The sequence below is a fragment of the Triturus cristatus genome, chromosome 7 (assembly GCF_964204655.1).
Source record: "Triturus cristatus chromosome 7, aTriCri1.1, whole genome shotgun sequence".
NCBI classification, from domain to species: Eukaryota; Metazoa; Chordata; class Amphibia; order Caudata; family Salamandridae; genus Triturus; species Triturus cristatus.
In genome coordinates this window covers 226,132,126-226,152,039 of record NC_140590.1, presented here as the reverse complement: position 1 = coordinate 226,152,039, position 19,914 = coordinate 226,132,126, and the positions used below count along the sequence as shown (strand labels likewise).

General features: G+C 47.6%; 1 protein-coding gene across 1 annotated transcript in view; it reads right to left on the bottom strand.

Annotated features, from left to right (window-relative positions):
* Positions 1-19,914, bottom strand: part of LOC146809271 (alpha-tectorin-like) — a 324,857-nt gene that overhangs the window by 21,946 nt on the left and 282,997 nt on the right. Inside the window, exons 24-25 of the mRNA XM_085616088.1 lie at positions 11,050-11,333; positions 10,187-10,452 (exon numbers count right to left, since the gene is read on the bottom strand). Coding sequence (XP_085472214.1) covers positions 10,187-10,452; positions 11,050-11,333 — 550 coding nt within the window. The remainder of the gene's footprint in view (positions 1-10,186; positions 10,453-11,049; positions 11,334-19,914) is intronic.

Sequence of the window (19,914 nt, the reverse complement as noted above, 5' to 3'; positions counted from 1 at the left end):
TGCATTGTTGTGACTGGGTGTTACTGCATCAATATGGTATTGATGTGGCCGGGTGTTACTGAGGTGGGATATTAATGTTGTGGGTGGGTATCTCTGAGGCTATATGCTATTGTTGTGGAGGGCGGTCACTGTGGCTGTATGACTGCTGTTACTGGGTGTCACTGAGGTGGTATAATATTGTTGTGGATGGGTGGCACTGTGGATAGTTTGCCATTAAGTTGCTGGGTATCGCTGTGGTGGCATGCCATTACTGTAGCCAGACGTGAATATGGCTGCATGTCATTGTTGCGGCTGGGTATAGCTTTGGCTGTCAGGTATTGGCTTGACTGGATGTCAGTGTGGCTGTATGCAATCACAGTGGCTGGGTGTAGCTGAGGCTATCCGGTGTTGTTTTGTCTGGGTATCACTGTTGCTCTATGCCATTAATGCACCTGTGTGTCACTATGAATATATAATATTGTTGTGGCTGGGTGTGACTCTGGCTGTATGCTGTTATGGTGGCTCAGTGTCACTTCTCATGAAAGCCACTGTTAAAACTGGTTATCACTATGGCTGTTCGGCATTTTTACCTGGTACCCCTAATGTTTACCAGTTTCTGTGTATGTATTGTTAAGAATTGTTGAACACATATAGATCACCCCAAACGCAGGCCTTAGGCAGTCCCAAGGGCAGGGTGCAGTATAATTTTAAAGAGGCCTGTTTTTCACCACTGCAAGTCCTATCTCTTCCATAGGTCAACGGTGAGATTACCTTATTACAGCTTATAAATGTAATCCACAAACTGGAAGAGGTAGACTTTGAGTTTGGTGTTGAAATTCCAAAAATGCCACTCTTAGAAAGGTTGTCACTTTCTTGCTTTAGTCATTTGGTGCCTGCTGCCTGACACTGCTCACTTATCTGTGGTGTGGGGCAGTTTTGTGTATTCCCCTTAGACAGCTGCACACAAAGGGAGCTCAGATGTGAGTTGATTGGGCCATCTGTGTCCTATTGGGCCATCCTGGGCAGGATGGGAGGGAGGAGCTGGGCACAGCCTCACTTACAGCTGAATAGGTTGTGTCCTGTCCATACTCAAAGGGCTGAATAACCCCCTGTAGTGAGTCTGGAGCCGCAGCAGAAGGGGAAGGACATTTGTGCACTACAAAGGCATATCTTTGAAGTCTGCCCACTTCATAAGCTCCACTGGGTATAAGAACTGGATCTCAGACACCAATTCAGTAGTCTTCTGGACCTGTGGATACTCTAGTGATTAAACTGGAGAGGTGGCCCTACTGTCCAAGGGAACATGGCACTGTAAACCAGTAGAGAATTAGAGCTTCCCCTGGAGAAACCAAATAGTATCAACAATACCACTCACTTCCACATTCTACTTGTAAAACATGCATTTATATGTAGCATCCAAGACATACATTCATATGTAGCATCCAATCTGCAAGAATCAATGTCTAGATATATACCCCAAATCGAGATGTAGCCTTAGACACAATGTTATTTTTTATCTTCAGAGTATAAATAAAATCTTAATGCATGAAAAGTGATCAAATAAAATTCATATATCTGATATAAAATACAGCACCTAGCATAATCCACACCAATGTTAAAATCCGATGATGAAACTGCACATAATAAAACACAAACCACACAATAAACAAAAACAGTTCAAAAATAGGGAACCCTTTATTTGCACAGGTATATATAAACTGTTCTGCACAAGCTGCAGACGACGAACCAGGCTCTTGTCAATGCCCAATAAATAGTCCAGTCTGGAATTCACTAAGGCAATCACCGCCTGCTTTCGGTAGGCAAGAGAGAGGAAAGGGGAGATTTTCCTGAGAATCCTAATGATACCAAAACATGTGGAAACCGTTCTATTAATCAGCTGAGTCAAAGAGAGAGAGTTGTCCACTATGACCCCTAGATTCTTACCATGGGATACAGGGTGTGGACAGCAACCAAACGTATCTGGCCACCAGTCACTAGACCAGATGTTCTGCTGGTTTCCAAAGATCAGGACCTCTGTTTTTCCCCCCTTGAGTTTGAGGTAAGTCTCAACCATCCAAGGGGAGACCGCCTGCATGCAATTTTTAAAATTCGTAGCAGATTCCCTAATGCTGTGAGTAATAGACACCATAATTTGCATGTCAACAGTACCTCCAGTCCAAATGATTTTACAACCCTTGCCAGTGGAGCGACATAGATATTAAAAAGGGTCGGGTTCATACAGGAGCCTTGCGGGACTCCACATACCAGATGATTAGGGGCCGAGTAGAATTGACCCATTTTTACATTCTGAGCACAATCAGAGAGGAAGGTAGGTAAGTAGCTTGAGGGCCATGCCCCCAATCCCTATCTCCTTGAGCTGTTCCACCAGTCTCGAAGGAGATAAGGTATCAAAGTATACGGCCAGGTCAAGGAGAACCAACAGTGTGGCGTATCCTGCATCAACCTGAAGACTAATGTTGTCAAATACCGAGGTTAGCGCTGTCTCCGTACTATGTTCACCTCTAAAGCCATGCTACGAGCCATCAAGCAGCTGGTACTCCCTTAAGTAGAAATGAGGTGAGGAATCAAATATTTAAATTTTGTCTGGAACTGGTAACAGGGAGATTGGGCGATAATTCTTTAGTTCCGCTGAATCCAGAGATGGTTTAACCACTGCAGTCTTCCAGGGGATGGGGTACGGTCCCACTGAAATAGCTGTATTAAGTGCTAAGGTAAGGTTGGGGACAATAGCTTCCCTTCCTATTTTCAGGATCTTCAAAGGTTATGGCTCCATCGGGGACCCGGAAGTAATCCCCCCTAACAAGTGCTCTGTAAGTTCTGGAGACGGGGGAGGAGTGAGAAGCTTAGGTAACTCCTCCGTCGGTGCAGAGTCGTTAGAATAAAGGAGATCATCAACATTCATTACCAGCAAGTGGACCTGCAAACTCACCTAGAGGACCATGAAAACCGTTCTCGCATGCACAACATTCGAATCCAAGGAGTACCAACTAATGAGCAAGCTGGCAACTTATTTAGCTATGCAAGGGAGCTTTTTAATCACATTCTGGGTAACCCTCCCAACACAGACATTAAAATGTTAGAGCTCATAGGGTGGGTCCACCTTGTGCTGATAAAGCTTTGGCTGCTGACATCCTGGTCTCAGTGGCGTAGCGACAGTTGAGGGGCTCCCCCTGCCACTTACACGGAGGGGCCCCCACTCCAGATCTAATCTGAGCTCTTGGGCCAGAGTATTGTGCTGTGGGGGCCCCCTGCAGCTCGGGCCCCCACACCCTACGGGGGCTGTGGGGGCCTGTGTTACGCCCCTTTCTGGTCTGCATTCAGGACTTTTGCACAAAGGAAGACATCCTCCGCAAGGCTAGATCCATGGACCTGATCACCTTTCGTGACCAGTCTCCAGTCCTGTATCAGAACCTCGTGGCGCTCACCCTGCAGATGCGCAAGACTTTCCGGCCTATCACCTCCTACCTGCTCCAACGTGATATATCATACTCTTGGGGCACCCGTTCCAACTCATCTTCCGCCTGGATGGCAAATTGTATCAGCTTCGCTCCCTTTCGGAGGCCAGACGGCTACTAGGAGTCACTATTCCCGAGGACGGGGCCCAGGGCCCGGGCCCAGCTACAGTAGACACACAGCAGGGATGGCGACAGCATGGGCGCCTGCGTTGCACTAAACGGCCAGACCCAGCAAAGATTACGCAAAGTCAACAGGCGGTGCTGGAGGCCCTTCCGGAGGCCTTCATTGCAGTGGGAGGCGGGGGGGACACGCTTGACCACACTATGGACCCCCAGAAAACCTTTTGCCGCTCGTCCTTGGATGACGGACTGATCTTTGATCATTTTTCTTTATTTGTTCAGTCTGTTTCTTTTGGGTTTCATGTTTTGTGGGTTCCACGTCCACTGCTTCTTGGCACACACCGAGCGGGAGTCACTCCACGGGCTCCCTTTCACACTCAAGCGCTAGCCCGGCTAACTGACCTAAGCCCCGGTCCAACAAGGCAGTCCTGTCCCCCTGAGCATTAGATGCCTCTAAACAACCTCAAAGTCCTCACGCTTAATGTGAGGGGATTGAATAACCCTATGAAGTGCAGGGCGGTCCTTTCCTATCTGGAGAGTACCGAAGCTGACATTTGCTTACTGCAGGAGACGCACCTGCTCTCCAGGGACTGCCACCGCCTCAAGTCTCGTAAATTTTCCACTCAATTCATCTCATCTAGCCCTTTGAAAACAGCTGGGGTTGCAATATGGGTCTCACGGGCCTTTAGCGGGAGGGTGGTACACAAGGAGGCTGAAATGAAGGGCAGGTTCCTTTCCTACCAATTGGCGATTGGGGGGCAATGGTTGTTGGGTCTATATACGCGCCTAACGAAGGACAGGAGCGGTTCTTCCATGAGGCTCTCACTGAGGCCACTGCTACCAACGCGCGCATGATCCTCCTCGGGGGAAACCGTAACCTTGTATTTGATAACGCGTTAGATAGGTCGGCCCAATGCTTCAGCCAGGTTGGCGCACTCTCCCAGGCAGGTCTGACCCGATTATCGGAACTTGCCTAGTAGATCTTTGACAGAACCAACACTTCCACCTTATACATACTATTCCAGCGCCCATAAGACTTACGCCAGACTTGACTATTTGCTGGGCTCTTTGGAGCTACGTGATATCACATCGGCGGTCGACATTCTCGAGGCATCGCTCTCAGATCATGCTCCAGTAGTGGTCACTTTGACCCTGCCTCTGGTCCAATGACCTACCCGACACTGGCGCCTTAGGGATACTCTCCTGCAGCGCGCGGACATGGTAGATCAGGTAAAATGAGCAATAGACAACTATTTACTGCACAGAGACAACTCAGACACTGACCTTTCCACCTGATGGGAAGAACTCAAAGCGGTGATTAGAGGCGATCTTATCGCTATCGCCACGGCATATAATGCAGAACGCAGGCGCAAACGTGATCTGATGCAAAAGGTGAGGGAACTCAAGCAAATACACCTCACACCTGGTGACAGCTAACGGCCGCTAGGGCGGAATTAGCGGCTATAGATCAAGACAGGGCAGAATATGCCTCGCTGCGCCTGCGCCATGCCTTTTACGTGGGGGGCGACAGATGCGGACGTCTATTGTCCCACAAACTACACAAAACTAGACTACAACAGGGGGTCCAGGAACTCCGAGATAACATGGGGAGGGTGACAACAGATGATGCAACTATCGGTGAGACCTTCTAGGACTTTTACGCCCACTTATACTCCCAACAGCGGTTAGAGACTGATGACGTAGACGCTTACCTGTCACAGGCACATCTCCCTATGTTGACTCCGAAACAGGCAGAGTACTTGGAGGGCGACATCCGGGTAGAAGAGGTCATAACAGCCATAGCTCGACTCAAATTATCCAAGTCTCCTGGGCCCGACGGATATACTGAGGCTTTTTATAAACAGTTTTGCTCCACCCTAGCTCCTCGCCTCACAAGATTATATAACTCCTTCGCATCTCCATGGGAGATACCCCACTCTATGCTTGAGGCGGCTATCATGGTTATCCCCAAGCCAGGGAAAGACAAAACCAGCTGCGGAGCATATCATCCCATCTCTCTTTTGAACATTGATTTGAAATTATACACTGGAATCCTAGCGAGTAGGCTCGCTCCTTACATGCCTGGCCTGGTCGATCCTCACCGGGCGGGCTTCATCCCTCAAAGGCAAACAAGTGATAACACCAAGAAGGTCTTACACCTTATAGAAAAAGCTTCAAGAATCCCCAGGGACTACATACTACTTACCATAGATGCCAAAAAGGCCTTTGACGGGGTCCACTGGCCATTTCTAGAGCAGGTACTGATCCGGGCGGGCGAAGGTTAAAAGATTAAGACACTTGTCCTGAACTGTTACCACACCCACCCCTACGGTGTCTGTACCGGTCAACGGACACACCTCAGCCCCCTTTCCCATTAGCAGGGACACAAGACAGGGGTGCCCTCTGTCACCCCTGCTCTTTGCGCTGTCTATGGAACCCCTGGCACAGAGAGTCAGGGCTCATTCACGTATAACGGGTATTCGCTTCAGGGGCGACATGCATACTATTAGCCTATATGCGGACAATGTTCTTGAGATGCTGGCAGACCCTGCGGTAGCTCTAGGAGCCTTTTACTAGAAGCTGGACTCCTTTGCAAAGGTTTCTGGCTTTAAAGTTAATGTTGCAAAATCGACTGTTCTTAATTTTTCCCTATCTCCGCCCGCGCTGGCGAGTCTCCAACATCAACAGCTGAGCCAATGGTCTGGGGACATGGTTCCCTATCTGGGGATCCTCTTGGTGCCCACTTTGCAATCAACAGCATTAGTTAACTACGCCAAGCTGTAGTCCCAGGTACGCTCTGACTTACAGCGGAGGAAGCATTACCCAATTTCGTGGCTTGGACGGATCGCCTCTATCAAAATGACAGTCCTGCCCAAAATATTATATATTTTTTAGACCCTTCCCCTACAGCCGCCCACTGGCTGTCTATGTCGCATACAAGCGAAACTCTCCTTTATCTGGCAAGGTCGCAAACCGCGAATGAAGAGACTAGTTAGCACCCTCCCACCTGACCAAGGCGGACTTTGGATCCCAGATATCCAACTATACAACAAAGCTGTACTGCTGCATCACCTGGTCGAGTGGAACTGCACTGAATCAGAGAAACATTGGTTGTTTCAGGACCGGGCAGTAGCGGGAACTTCCCTCAGGAAAATTCCTTTCCTTAAGCAAGCCGCACAGGCCCCCTAACCTTTATGCTTCCCAGATCACACGCACTACCTTAACAACATGGGACCAGACCAACAGGCGACATGGACTGACGACCTTCCCTTCCCCTCTCACTCCATTGTACGACAACCCAGATTTCAGCTCGGGGATGGCCGAGACCGCCTTTCCACTTTGGAGGGCCACAGAATGCTGATCACTGGGTCATTTGTTTGACATGCAGGGGGTGATTCTCTTTCCCCAGCTTAGGTCTGATTATGGCCTTCCTGAGTCTGAGTGACTCCATTACCTGCAGGTACGACATTGGGCACTTCACCCTGACGTAAGGCCACAGGCGCAGAGACACCTCACCCCCTATGAAAAATAGCTAATCACACGCTCATCCGATAAGAAACTGACTTTGAATAAGATGCTACTCACGCGTTATAAGCACACATACAACACTGGTCGCAAAAGGTGGGAGAGGGATCTGGGGTGTATACTCAGCGGTAAAGAATGGGAGGGGGTGTACTACAGGTCCAGGCACACTGTTAGCAACATGGGTCTCACTGACACCCCCAACAAACTGGTCACTTACTGGTACTATACCCCGGAACGCATACATCGCACTGTCCCTACACAGAGCGCGGAGTGCTGGAGGGGCTGCGTGGCACTGGGCAGTATGGTACATCTACTTTGGGAATGTCCCCAACTGCAGCAGTACTGGTCTCAAATTTTGAACGAAATAGATAGGCACCTAGACACAGAACTTCCCAGACTCCCTGCATATGTCCTTTTGGGTGCGCCGAACCCCTTGACCTACCCCCTCAAATCTGTAAGGGTACGCCAGATTGCAATAGCGTTGGGCTCGGCTATTCAAAACATCCTACTCCATTGGAAGACATCCCGGGTTCCCAAGCACACTGGCTGGCTCCAACGTCTATGGCACACGATGGGAATGGAACAAATATCTCTTACCCTACCAGGGAAAGGCTCAAAGTTCGGGGAGCTCTGGCAACCACTTCTGGCCATCTTAAGTCAAGAGTTTCGGGAACTCACATGTCCCAGGTACTTGCGCCTCACTACACCTGATATTATAACCCCATAAGCTTTGCCGCTGTTATCATCGCTACACTTAGGCCGCAATTTTTGTCTTGCAGTGGACGGGGTGGGGGGAGGTTGAAGGGGGGGGGGTTGTTTATCTTTATTATTTTGCCTGTCTCTTTAATTGCCAAGCCATATCCTAGGGCTCTGCGTAGCCCATGTATCGCTTTTTAGTGATTTGCACTTGATCCTTTGGCTGTATTCCTAATAAAAAGAGTTAAACCATAAAAAAGTTAAGAAGAGCCTTTTTACTGATAAGGTTAAGATTTCTCTTTTTCTCTGTTACGCTGTTATTGGCGGGAACAGTACCTGGTACCGAAATCTGGAAATTAAAAGAAATGGTATAATGGTCTGACCAGGAGAGGACTATACGCTCTCCTACGTTGACTCGTAAATCGTTAGAAAATATGCCATCTAATATATGTCCTGCCACATGGGTGGGTCTCAAGACCACCAGTGACAATCCACAACAACCCAGAGTTTACAAGAGGGTTTGAGTATCTTTACATGAGGCTTTATCCAAATGAAAATGAAAATCACCCAACAGGGTGAGATTGGGTTTTGCCAAATATGGTTCTAACAGATTGCTAAAATCCTGACTAAATGATGATCGCGGTCCGGGTTGCCGATTAGTAACAACACCAATAAAACTTTCAGTTGGGTGAATTTTTATTGAAAAATATAGTGCTTGGTACGCATCCGAAGATGTAGTAAGTGGCTCAGTATGACAGGTATAAGCGTCCTTGTAAAGAATGCCCAGGCCCCCTCCCATTCTGCCTACCCTGTCAAATCTAGCTAGGGCATATCCAGCTGGAATTGCATCCACAAGATCAGGACCTGAACTATCTCTTGCCCAAATCTCGGTAACCAACACCCGATCTGGCTTACGAAACGAGACAAAGTCCCTAAAAGCAATCTTATTTTTAATGAGGGATCTAGCGTTAATGAGGAAACCCAAAAGTACATCATCATGATGAGAGGACACAGAAGCATCACTCTCTACGAACACACTGCCAGCGCCTACATAAGGCAGACGGAAATTACAGGAGGGACAAAAATAGGACAGAAAATCAGCAGGGGCCTCCAGGTCCACAAAAAGGCAGTGAGGAGATCTAAGAGCTCTTTCCTAGTGTAAATAACATTTCTATTCTCATTTCCCCTAAAAAAAGCCTGGGTTCCTGGCACAAGTCTCAGTCCAGGCGCAGACGGCTGCAGACGGAGTTGCCTTTGGCACGCCTTCGGCGTGCCGGCGGTGCACCTGCTACGTGTCCGACCCAGCCTGCCCTGAAATAGGCTGGGTCGGAAATCAACTAGAGCGCAGCCTACCCCCTTTGACCGGAAGAGAGTCTTGGGAGAATTCACAGAATCTTCACTTCCCTCGACAACAAACCAGGCAAGAATTGTGGCTGCAGCTTGACCAGGCCTGAGTTTTACACTAATACCTTAACCTGTAACTTATCTGGACTTGAGACTGTGGTGATTACTGCAGTTTTTGTTTATGCTGTGGATGGAAACAGAGAAATTCGGATATTTGTTCACAGAAACCCTACCGGCAAAAACTGGTACAACATTGACAATTTGCCCTCAGATTTCCTCCCACCCTTAAATCATTGGATCTTTTTGGTTGTCACTGATCCTGACTCCTGAAGAGAGAAACTATAAGGGTACATCAGTGCTCTGCTAGAGAACATAATATGATCACTATCAAGTGTTGCTTTGATATTTCATATATTTATACTGGATGGACAGAAAACACATGAAACTTTCATTCTGTCAAACTAGTTGAGCATAATAATGACTTTTTCCAGGGTGCAAAGTCGTCCTCTTACCTTTCCAAAATGGCTACAAATGTACTAATGAGCCCTTCGAGGCAGCCACAATAGGGCCTTGAAGCCGTGTTAAACTATGAGATTGACGGGGAACGTCTTCAAAAATAACTTCTTCCTGCTCATTAAACTCAGTTCTCACCCTTCACTTCTTGATATAGGTTTTACTGTTTCAAAGGTAATCACAGGGTCAAATACTGCCAGAGATCCAGTAAATACGTTAGTTGGGTAAATCTATATGAAAAGAAAGAATACAGCCTACTCTACATTTTCCTCTATACTGATAACGCCAATTCTAGAACGCTGAAAAATCCAGAGTGCATTTAATGTTCCTATTCTATCATTTTAATAAAAACAAAACCATAAATAATGCTAGATAGTCCAAAATAATCTGGGATTAGTTTAGGACGTTCGTGGCCCCAATCTATCTAGCTCTGTTCTACAACAAGCGGCCGTTTAATGAACAAAAAGTTGCTACCAGGCCACCATCAATCTCCAACCCTTCAAACCTGCAATGTATGGCAATCAGACACTTACAGCATTTCATCTCGGTTTTCCAATCAGGTACGGTTACACCGTGGGCGCGGCAGATCACCTCATAGGCGTAAGAGGCAGCGCACAGCATATCCTTAGTCAAGCCATATGTGCACAGGTCGTACACACAAGAAAGGTAGTGCGCCCTTGGATCTGTGTGCCAGTGGCATTCAGCAAAAGGTCCCCAAGGGTCTGAAATAATGCTACATTGGCTCTCAATAGCTGCAAGATCTGGACAGGACTCATCAGTTCTATTATCATCCTGGCACCTGGAGAAAAAAGACACAAATCATAAGATGCTCGCAGACCATATCAAGAGAATAAACAGAGAATCGGATTGTACCCTATCTTTTTCATCTCGGTGGGAGCAATACACTGCAAACAGGTGTGCAAAGTTGTAAGGAGTGGAGTTTAGCCTAATCTGTGATTGTTAAAAAACAAAAATCTACCAAACGAGGTTTTTTCTTAAGTGAATAAAAAATCAAGTGAAAATCAACCTTTGCCGGAGGATCACATGTGAAGCTCACTTGCATGTGAATTCTCATGAAACAAATGTATTCTAAAGCAAAAAAAAAAAAAAAGGTGTAGGCGATTTTTGGCAACTGTTTGTAGATGTATTTATAACAAATTTAGTCCCCTAACTTCAAAAGATTTCTCTAACCCAAGCCTGCAAAAGATATTTGCTTTTCAGCATGAAAAATAGCATCTTAAGCGTGCATAACCATAACAAAAGGAATCCAGATGTTTGGTCCATTAGTAAACCTCATAGCATCACCATATTTTGGAAGGCAAAGTCCCACCTTTTTAATCCTTAGAGGTTGCCTGCCCTAACTTTTCTTTGGTTAAGGTAACTCATTGCTCCGTACCCTTGGATATTAATGTCGACTTTAAAGGAGTTCCCAAACTCTGCGTCGCTCTGTGCTATGATTCCGCTTTGCATAAGTTTGTCATCACTCTTGTCCTGATTATAGTTTCCACACAGCCCTTGTAGTTGGTTCTGATACTCAGGTCCGACACGAACAACTAAAGTACTGGCTCCAAACTGAATTCTGACCGAGAAAGCCGTGTCCACTGTTATCAATTGTCCAACCATGGACATACGTCCTAAGGAACTGAGCTGGGATGGTAAGATGACCGCTGTCCCATCAACCTGGAAGAGAAAAGTATCTTGTCAAATATTAACAAAAAAGGAAATTTATAAAATATTCTTGTGATACCTCCTATGTTGCCAAAATATAGATCAATCCACAATGTAAGAGGGAATCAGTTGAACAGGAATTATTTTTGATTTTTGGGGGCGGGGTCCTGACCAAGAGGAGACAGACATGTTATTCAATTAAATTCAATTCATGGGATTTATAGGGTGCACATCTACCTCCTGGGAGGTGTTACGGCAAGCTCAAATATCAGGTATCAAAGATTAGGGTTTCAAGATTTAGGGCCTCCTTTAGATCTCAGCAGATGGGTTACTCCGTCACAACGGTGATGGATATCCCGTCCGCTCAAATATAAATTCCATTATATCCTATGGGATTCATATTTCGGCGGATGGGATATCAGTCACCATTGCGATGGAGTAGCCTGTCTGCCGAGATCTAAATCGGGCCCCAAGTCTAAAAACCGATTCTGAGGGACTCCAACGCAAACTGATTGGCAATACATTCCACCAATTTGAAGTTGTTAGATCTCAGAGCTCTGGAATGGAGGTATGGTTTGAGTCTTCTCCTCAAATATAGAGAACATTTATGAATGAAGGCTCTGAAGACAAAAGTGAGTGCCTCAAACAGGACCCTCTTGATGACAGGGAGCCAGTGGAGATGACAAAGGGGATGAGACACTGGCGAGCACGGGGATCTTTATGATAAGGCGTATGGTGGAGCGCTGGATGATTTGGAGCCATTGGATTAAAAAAGCTGGTAAACCCAAATATAAACTGTTAGCGTAATTTGGTTAGGGCATAACCAGGGCGTGGATGATTTTGTTTCGGGAGTCCACCGTAAAGATTTGGAGAATTCTTCTAGAAGATCTGAGGGTAGCCAAACAAGTATCGGATAGGAACTTACTTTGGAGCTCAAAAGTAAGATTTACATCTAATTTTACCCCCAGGTTACTGGCCATCAGTGCTGGGGGTGAGCCTCACCCAGGTCATGTGGCCACCAAAGACCAGTCTCCAGAAAGGACTTGGTGCAAAAAAAGAGAATCTCAGTTTTTTGTGAGTTCAATATCAGGCAGCTTCCCTCCATTAATCAATCAGGATTTGTAAAGAGCGGCAAATCACACATGAGGGTCTCAGAGCACTGGAGTTGCTAGCTGCATTGTGGTGCTCTGTTAATTCAAACAGCCATGTCTTGAGTTATTTTCTGAACTCCCAGAGCGATGCAGCATTCCTGAGGTGCAAGGGAAGGTCATTACAGGTTTTGGTCTCCAGGTGACAGAAGGAACATCCTCCGTGTTGGATCGTGATTCGGGGGAGGGGAGTGTCTGCGAGAAAAAGGGAGGCGGATCGCAGGTGTCTTGTTGGTTGGTGGAAGGTCATTAGTTTATTGATGTATGCTGGTCATTCGTCATGCAGGGCTTTGTATCTGTGGGTCAACTTTATGAACTGGCATCTCTTTCGGATCGGAAGCCAGTGTAGCTTCTTGGCATGCAGGGGATGTGAGGCTGTCTGGGGAGGCCAAGCATGAGTCTTGCATTTTGCATTGTCTGTAGTCTCTTCAAGAGGTGTGAAGTGATTCTTACATAAAGATTGTTACAGTAGTCCAGTCTGCTGGTGATGAGGGCTTGAGTGATGGTCCTCCTGGAGTCCATTGGGAGCCACCTGAAGATCTTATGGAGCATGCATAGGGTGTGGAAGCAGGCGTTTACCTGTTTCTGCATAGATAACTTGCTGTCCAAGATGATGCTGAGGTTGCAGGTTTGGTCTGTCGGGGCAGAGGAATGGCCAAGTTCAGCAGGCCACTAAGGGCCATATGTAGGTACCTAAATACCGGTCGGTAACGGCCGAAAATCGGTAAATATCCCATTACCGACCGGTATTTAGGCATTTGAGATGTAGGAGGCATGATTTAAGGATTCGGTAATTTACCGAATCGGTAAGGGATCGGTAAAATACCGAATCGGTAAAATACAGATTCGGTAAATTACTGAATCCTTAAATCATATGTAGGGAGCACTCAAGTGAGTGAATTTCATTAGTAAGGATTCGGTATTTACCACCAACTACAGGTTGATGATAAATAACGAATACCTTTCAAAAAGCTATATTTGGCTGATTTAAAAGTGCCATGTGGCAGACATACATGCTCTTAGGGCATGTATGTGCGCCACATGTGCACACATGCACGAATCACGGGTGCAACAGGGTGTCAATGTGACACCCTGCCACCCATGAATATGCTTCCCCTATTACCGATTCGGTATTTACCGAATCGGTAATAGTAAATGGCTTCCCATTCATTCCTATGGGCCTCCAGGCCCATAGGAATGAATGGGAAGGGATGCATTATTACCGATTCGGTAAATACCTATTCATAAATACCGATATTTACCGAATCGGTAATAATTACCGATTGTTTACCTACATACTATTTACCGATTCATAAATACCAAATCGGTAAAATTCGGTATTTATGAATCAGTAAATATAATTTATCTACATATGGCCCCAAGTGTCTTTCCATGGCGAGGTGTTGTTCCCAGAGATGAGGACTTCCATTTTGACCGAGTTGAGCTTGAAACTTTTGTCCTTCATCCAGTTCAGGATATTCATCATACATCTGTGTAAGCTGTTAAGGTGGTGGAGGGGGTCTTGTGATGGCGAGAGGATGAGCTGGGTGTCGTTGGCATATGAGATGATGTTGAGTTCATGCGATCCGACGATGTTTGCCAGGGGGGTCACGTACATGTTAAAGAGGGTGGGGCGAAGGGGCGATCCCTGTGAGATGCTGCAGATGGTCTACTTGGGTTCCGATGTTAATGGTGGGAGTCGGATTCTCTGGGTTTTTCTGGTGAAGTATGAGGTGATTTGAGGGCGTCTACTTGGATTCCGATTTGGTGGAGTCTGTTGGCAAGATGTGGTGTGAGACAGTGTAGAAGACAGCTGACAGGTCAAGGAGGATGGGGCTGCTATTTCGCCACAGTCTAGGAGGGCTTCACCAGTGACTCAAGGTAGATAATAAAGAGGGTGTCGCTGAGTGCCAAACCCTGAGGAACGCCACAGACCAGAGGTTTGGAAAAAGAGGTCAAAGGTTGAAGGAAGACTGCTTAAGAAAGATCTGACAAGAAAGATTTAAGCCAAAGCAGAGCTTGGTCTCTGATACCAGTTCTCTCCATTCTATCAAGTAGGGTGGCATGAGAAACAGTATCAAAGGCCAAACACCGATCCAAGAGCATGACCATAATTGGGGAGCTCTGTTCAAGCTTTTCCTTAATTAATTCGGATACCTCAAAGCCTGAGCTCCGGCCTTCACCCATCTATAATCTGCCATAATCCTTCAAGAATGCATTTGTTAATGCCTGGCAAGATGCTGACTGCTTGCCCCACGCCCATTTGACAACATGAAGACTGCGGGTGTGGGCACCCTGCTGGTTGCTGCTACACACCGTCGAGCAGGGCGGGTCGGCTTTCCGAGACTGCACCTGGTGCTGTGAGGCTGTGCATGCGGCCTTTGATGGGTATGCCAAGAAGGCCTACAGTCCTCTGTGACACCTTTGGTTGAAGGTGGCCGCAGATCGAGTACCCCTGCCGGTGGACTCTCCTTAAATGGGCCGGGATGCTGCCCATGACATGGAGCACCCAGATCACTGAGGCCTGTTCAGCAGCCCAGAGTCTGTGGAGCTTTCGTTCATCTGTGGAGCTTTCGTTCTGCCAGGGGCCTTGGTGGTCGCTGATTGCAGCATTGCTCCCCCTCTGGTGCCCCCACCAGAATAGGCGGCACAATAGTGCGGCATCAGGAGCCCAAGATGTAACCTTGGTGCAGAGTGCTTTGAAGCCCTGGGACTGGGTACTGTGCTGGGCCCTGGTGCAGTGGCTACACAACTCTTCCCTCTACCTACAGCAGGCACTGGAGACCCTGAAGGAATGTTGTGATAACTGGCCCATCGACCAGGCTGTGGGGGCCTAGGTGGAAGGTGTGGCCCGGAACTCCGCGTGAGATGATGTATGTTGATTTCCTGATGTGCAGCAACTGCCGTTAGCTACGTAGGTGAGGCCTTGGTCCCTTCAGATTGTGCAGATCAGTGGCGTGGCAACTCCATTGCTAGGGGCTTTGCTTTAAGGGCTGTGGAGTGGTACTTGGCCAGTGATGCCCCCTTACCAGCTGGCATCCTGAGGTGTTATTGACTTGGGGTGCTGCTGCAGGGAATTGAGACCAGCCATCTGGGACCCTGGTGCTGTAGTTCCCCCAAACGTGTGCTGACCTGGAACCATGGCTCTCTAAGCAGCTCCTCCCCAACCGATAGGGCTGCCTTGTCCGAGGATGGTGCACTGGTTGGAGGAGATGATGTACTGTGCAGTCTAGAAGCTACACTCATTAAGCACTTCGGGCAGTTTGAACAGATTCTGCAGAACATTGTGGACACCTATACCATCCTAGATGCTGTTTCCTTGGATGCTGGCTTACTTCGTGCAGATCATTGGCAGTTAGTGGAAAGGCTGGATGATATGGAATCCACCTTAATTACGATGCACTCCACACTGCATGATTTACAGTCACTGTTGCAGGGAATAAGGAACATTTCTGCGCTACAGCGGAGAGCGAAGGATGCAAGAGGGTGCTCGGAGTGCAACAATGTGCACTTCTTGGGTTTTCCGGAGCATGTTGAGGGCCCTAACATGGAACTTTTCCCTGAGAACTGGCTGCTGTCAATTGTGTTGCCTGAGAAGATACTAAATATTTTTACCATTGAGCGTGGCCCCCACCTACCGAGCATCCATCCCCCTCACTAGGCGCTTGCCCTCAGACTGTAATTACAATGCTCTTTAACTTCAGGGACTGAGACTTGATCCTCTAGGTCTTTTGGACAAAGGGGCCTTGGCACTTTGAGGGATAAAACCTAACTGGATTTTACCACTGAAGTGCAACACAAGCTCAAGACCTACATGACTGTCAAGCAACAGTTGAGAACATTAGGTTTGAAGTATGCACTCTTGTTGCCTGATAAACACTGGGTGGTTGAAGGGGATGCCAGTTACTTCTTCTCGACTCCAGAGGGTGCCTGGACCTGGCTGCATGCCAAGGAACTAGTGGAATGGCCGGAGGCTGCACCAGATACTGGCAAATGTTTGACTCCAAGGTCAGCCGGCAGGAGGAACAGCAAGATAAGCAACCACCCCCTGACTGAACAGGCTGCTCAGGAACAAGCACACGTGGTGGAAGAGGTGCTGCAACACAGTCACAACACTTTTGCAGCGCAGCAATCTGCACCCGCCTCTAACACCTTATCAGACAACAATGAAACAGTAGCCTCCCTCGGTGCAGAGTTACATGGCATGCAGCTGACACACTGTTTGGTTCTCATGGGTGGTAAGCTCTCTGCCGGTCTCCATGGTCGAGAGCACCTCAGGGGATTTGAGAAAAAGCAGGATGCAGGCATGGGCCATTTGGTGGGCTGAGGTGCTGGCCCTCATGACCTACAGGTTATCCATCCCCACTATATCGTGTTGGACTAAAGAGATGTGGTTTGGTTTGTTCTTGCATGTTCATTTTTTGTTGCATTTGTACGGCTGGGCATTAGGGGACTGCTCAGACAGGGGGTTGGGGCAAGATTCTGTTTATGTTGTTGTTGTGCTGCTGAAGATGTGCCTGTATGCTTACCTATCTGTCCACACCATCAATACCATGCCCTTACTCACTGGATGGGGAAGGGTAGGATCTGCTGTTTGAGGGTGCTCCTGATGGGGTATGGGGCCTTTGACCGCCACCTGACCTTTTGTACTTTACATGGATACACTTGAGTTAATTATGATACTTCACTATGCTTTCCTGACATGGAATGTACGAGGCATAGTCACTCCTCATAAATGGTACTGTGTTTATACCTATGTTACATGCTGTCGCACACAGGTCGCCTTCTTGCAAAAGACTCACTTGCCACAGAAAGAATTACACAAACTCCACTCAAAATGGAAAGGTCAGGTATACGGTACCACAGTCTTGTTTAATTTTTTTTTTTTTTTTTTTTTTTTTTAGAGTTTTATATAGCGCGAACTAGACCCGAGAAATCGGGTATCAGAGCGCTTTACATGAGCACTAGTTTCGTTACAGAAGGACACATTCATTTTTGTTAGGCACAGGAAGATTAAGTAATTTGCCCAGAATCACAGGATGTTTCAGAGTTGTTGCTGAGACTCGAACCTGGTTCCTCAGCTTTGAGGTCGACCGCTCAAGCTGTAAGGCTACATTCTCTCCCCATTTCTTATATGGATAGCTCTGGGGGTGCCGTTCGTGTGACAATCATTTTTGGTGCCAGCATACCCCATGACCACCTCCTCGGATTCTTTCACTACCACCAGACATAAGTACCCCTCATCTCTCGAATCATAAGTTATTGCTAAACACAGCACACACGCCTGAGGTCAGCCCCCCCCAAGTCAGTGCCCAGTGCGGCCTCACCAGTCGCACTGCCCTAAAGCCGGCCCTGTGCACGAGTCACACAGGGTAGACCCAGAGGGCAGATGTGTGGTAGTAGAAGGGTGTCAGGATGACAAGGCCACTTGTGCTGCTGGCTATTTAAGCCTCCAATGCTGAGTACTCCTTATTCTTGGGCCAGTTGAACTCAGCCTTTATAGTGACTAGCATGCCCATTCCATTTGTGGTGTGGACTTTAATTGTGTGCCAGACATTGTCAGGGACAGCTCTACTTCCCAAATGGAGGATGCTGCCTGTCACAGAAAAACGCAGTACTTTCAGGAATGGGTGGCTCATCATCGGCTGCATGATATGCGGCAACTTCAGCACCAGGAGGCCAGTGAGTTTCTCTTTTACTCTCTGTTAAATGGTATGCATACCTGGTTAAACCTCTTCCTGTGTAATGAATGCCTGGGCAACTCAGTCCTCCATACGGTATACTTGGGGCGCACACTCTTTGCTCACTGCCCACTGCAGATGGTGATGAGGTGGGGATGTGCCTCTGAATACGGACATAGAAGCTGTCGCCTGAGTCGCTGCATGATACTCATTTCCGCAAAGCTGTTACTGTGCATGTGGCTCATTATTTTAAATTCAATGTGGACTCTATGTCCTTCAGGGTGACGGAGTGGGATGCACATAAGGTTTTGGCACGGGGCACGGCATCGCTGCCATGTATGGTGTTCATCACACCTTAGAATTGGAACTTATGGAGCAAGAACAGACCCTGCAGTGCCTGGAGCTTGAGCTGCCACTACATACCAAACAGCTTGAGCAGCTGAAGAAATTACATGTGGAACATAGAGAGCTTGATGCCTGCCTGGGAAAGCTTGACAGCAAGCACTACCTTGCCCGTCTGCATGGTGTGGGTGACAGTAGGATTTTGCCATGGCTGCTCCACATTGATCAGACATGCTCGCCACTTGGGGCCATTCGGTTATACGGGGGTGGTCCTCAACACCCAAGAAGGCATTAAAGAGGCCTTTGTTGTGTTTTACCACTCCCTTTATGTGGCTGGTGACTCCCTGTGTGGGTATCCGTGGGGTCTTCCACTCATCCGCCTGAATTCATTGCAACTTGTAGGAATGGATGCTCCTCTCCAATTGCAGGAGCTCCACGCATCCATTTTAGGGCATGGTAGAAACCCATGGTGGGATGGCTTGCCTTTAGAATATTATGCTGTGTTTAGAAAGTCATTGTCTCCAAAGTTACTGGAGGTTTATTTTGAAGCGTGGTAAAAGGGTTTTGTGCTGAACTCACTTTGCAAAGCCCTCATAGTAGTACTCCCTAAACTGGGCCGCAACCCACTGGATGTCCGCTCATACCGGCCATTGTCGCCGATTAATCTCGATTATAAGAACTTTGTGAAGTAGATGGCAAATAGACAGCTCCCCATGGTGAGTGCCCTATTGTACACAGAGCAGATCGGGTTTATCCTGGGTGGTGAAACCTTCCTTAACATTCGTCGGCCCCTCCACCTGATGAGGTCTGACTTGGGGAAGTGGCTCTGCCAGTGGCGGTATCCCTTGACATCAAAAAGGCTTTTGATACCCTAGGGTGAGACTATTTGTTGGTGACACTGGCGGAAATGAACGTTGGTCCCGGTTACCTTGATTGGGTGAATGCCTTGTTTGGGTGGACGGTGGCAAGAGTCAAGATGGGGCGGCTCATATCGGACAGGTTTGATATCCAGCGGGGGCACCCGTCAGGGTTTTCCTTAATCTCTGCTAACCTCTGCCCTGGCTAGGGATCCCTTGGTCTGAGCATTACGGCTTCAGGGACAGCTATGGGGGATTGCAGCGCATAGTGTGCAGCATATAGCTTCTTCGTATGCTGATGATGTGCTGATATAACTCCACATCGTCGGAACATCTCTGTCACGGTTGAGGACGCTGATGGATGATTTTAGCTCTATGCCAGACCTTAGAATAAACTGGGCACAGTTCTGTCAGTTTTCCTTGCACCGGGTGCTGGAGGCCAATAGGGTTTGGGCTTCCCCGGGTTTGACTTTCGTGCTTTTTTGACATCTTTAAATATCTGGACATTCAAGTGTACCACTTGGATGCCAACCTCATGGAGGGCAATATTTATAAGGCACTGGGC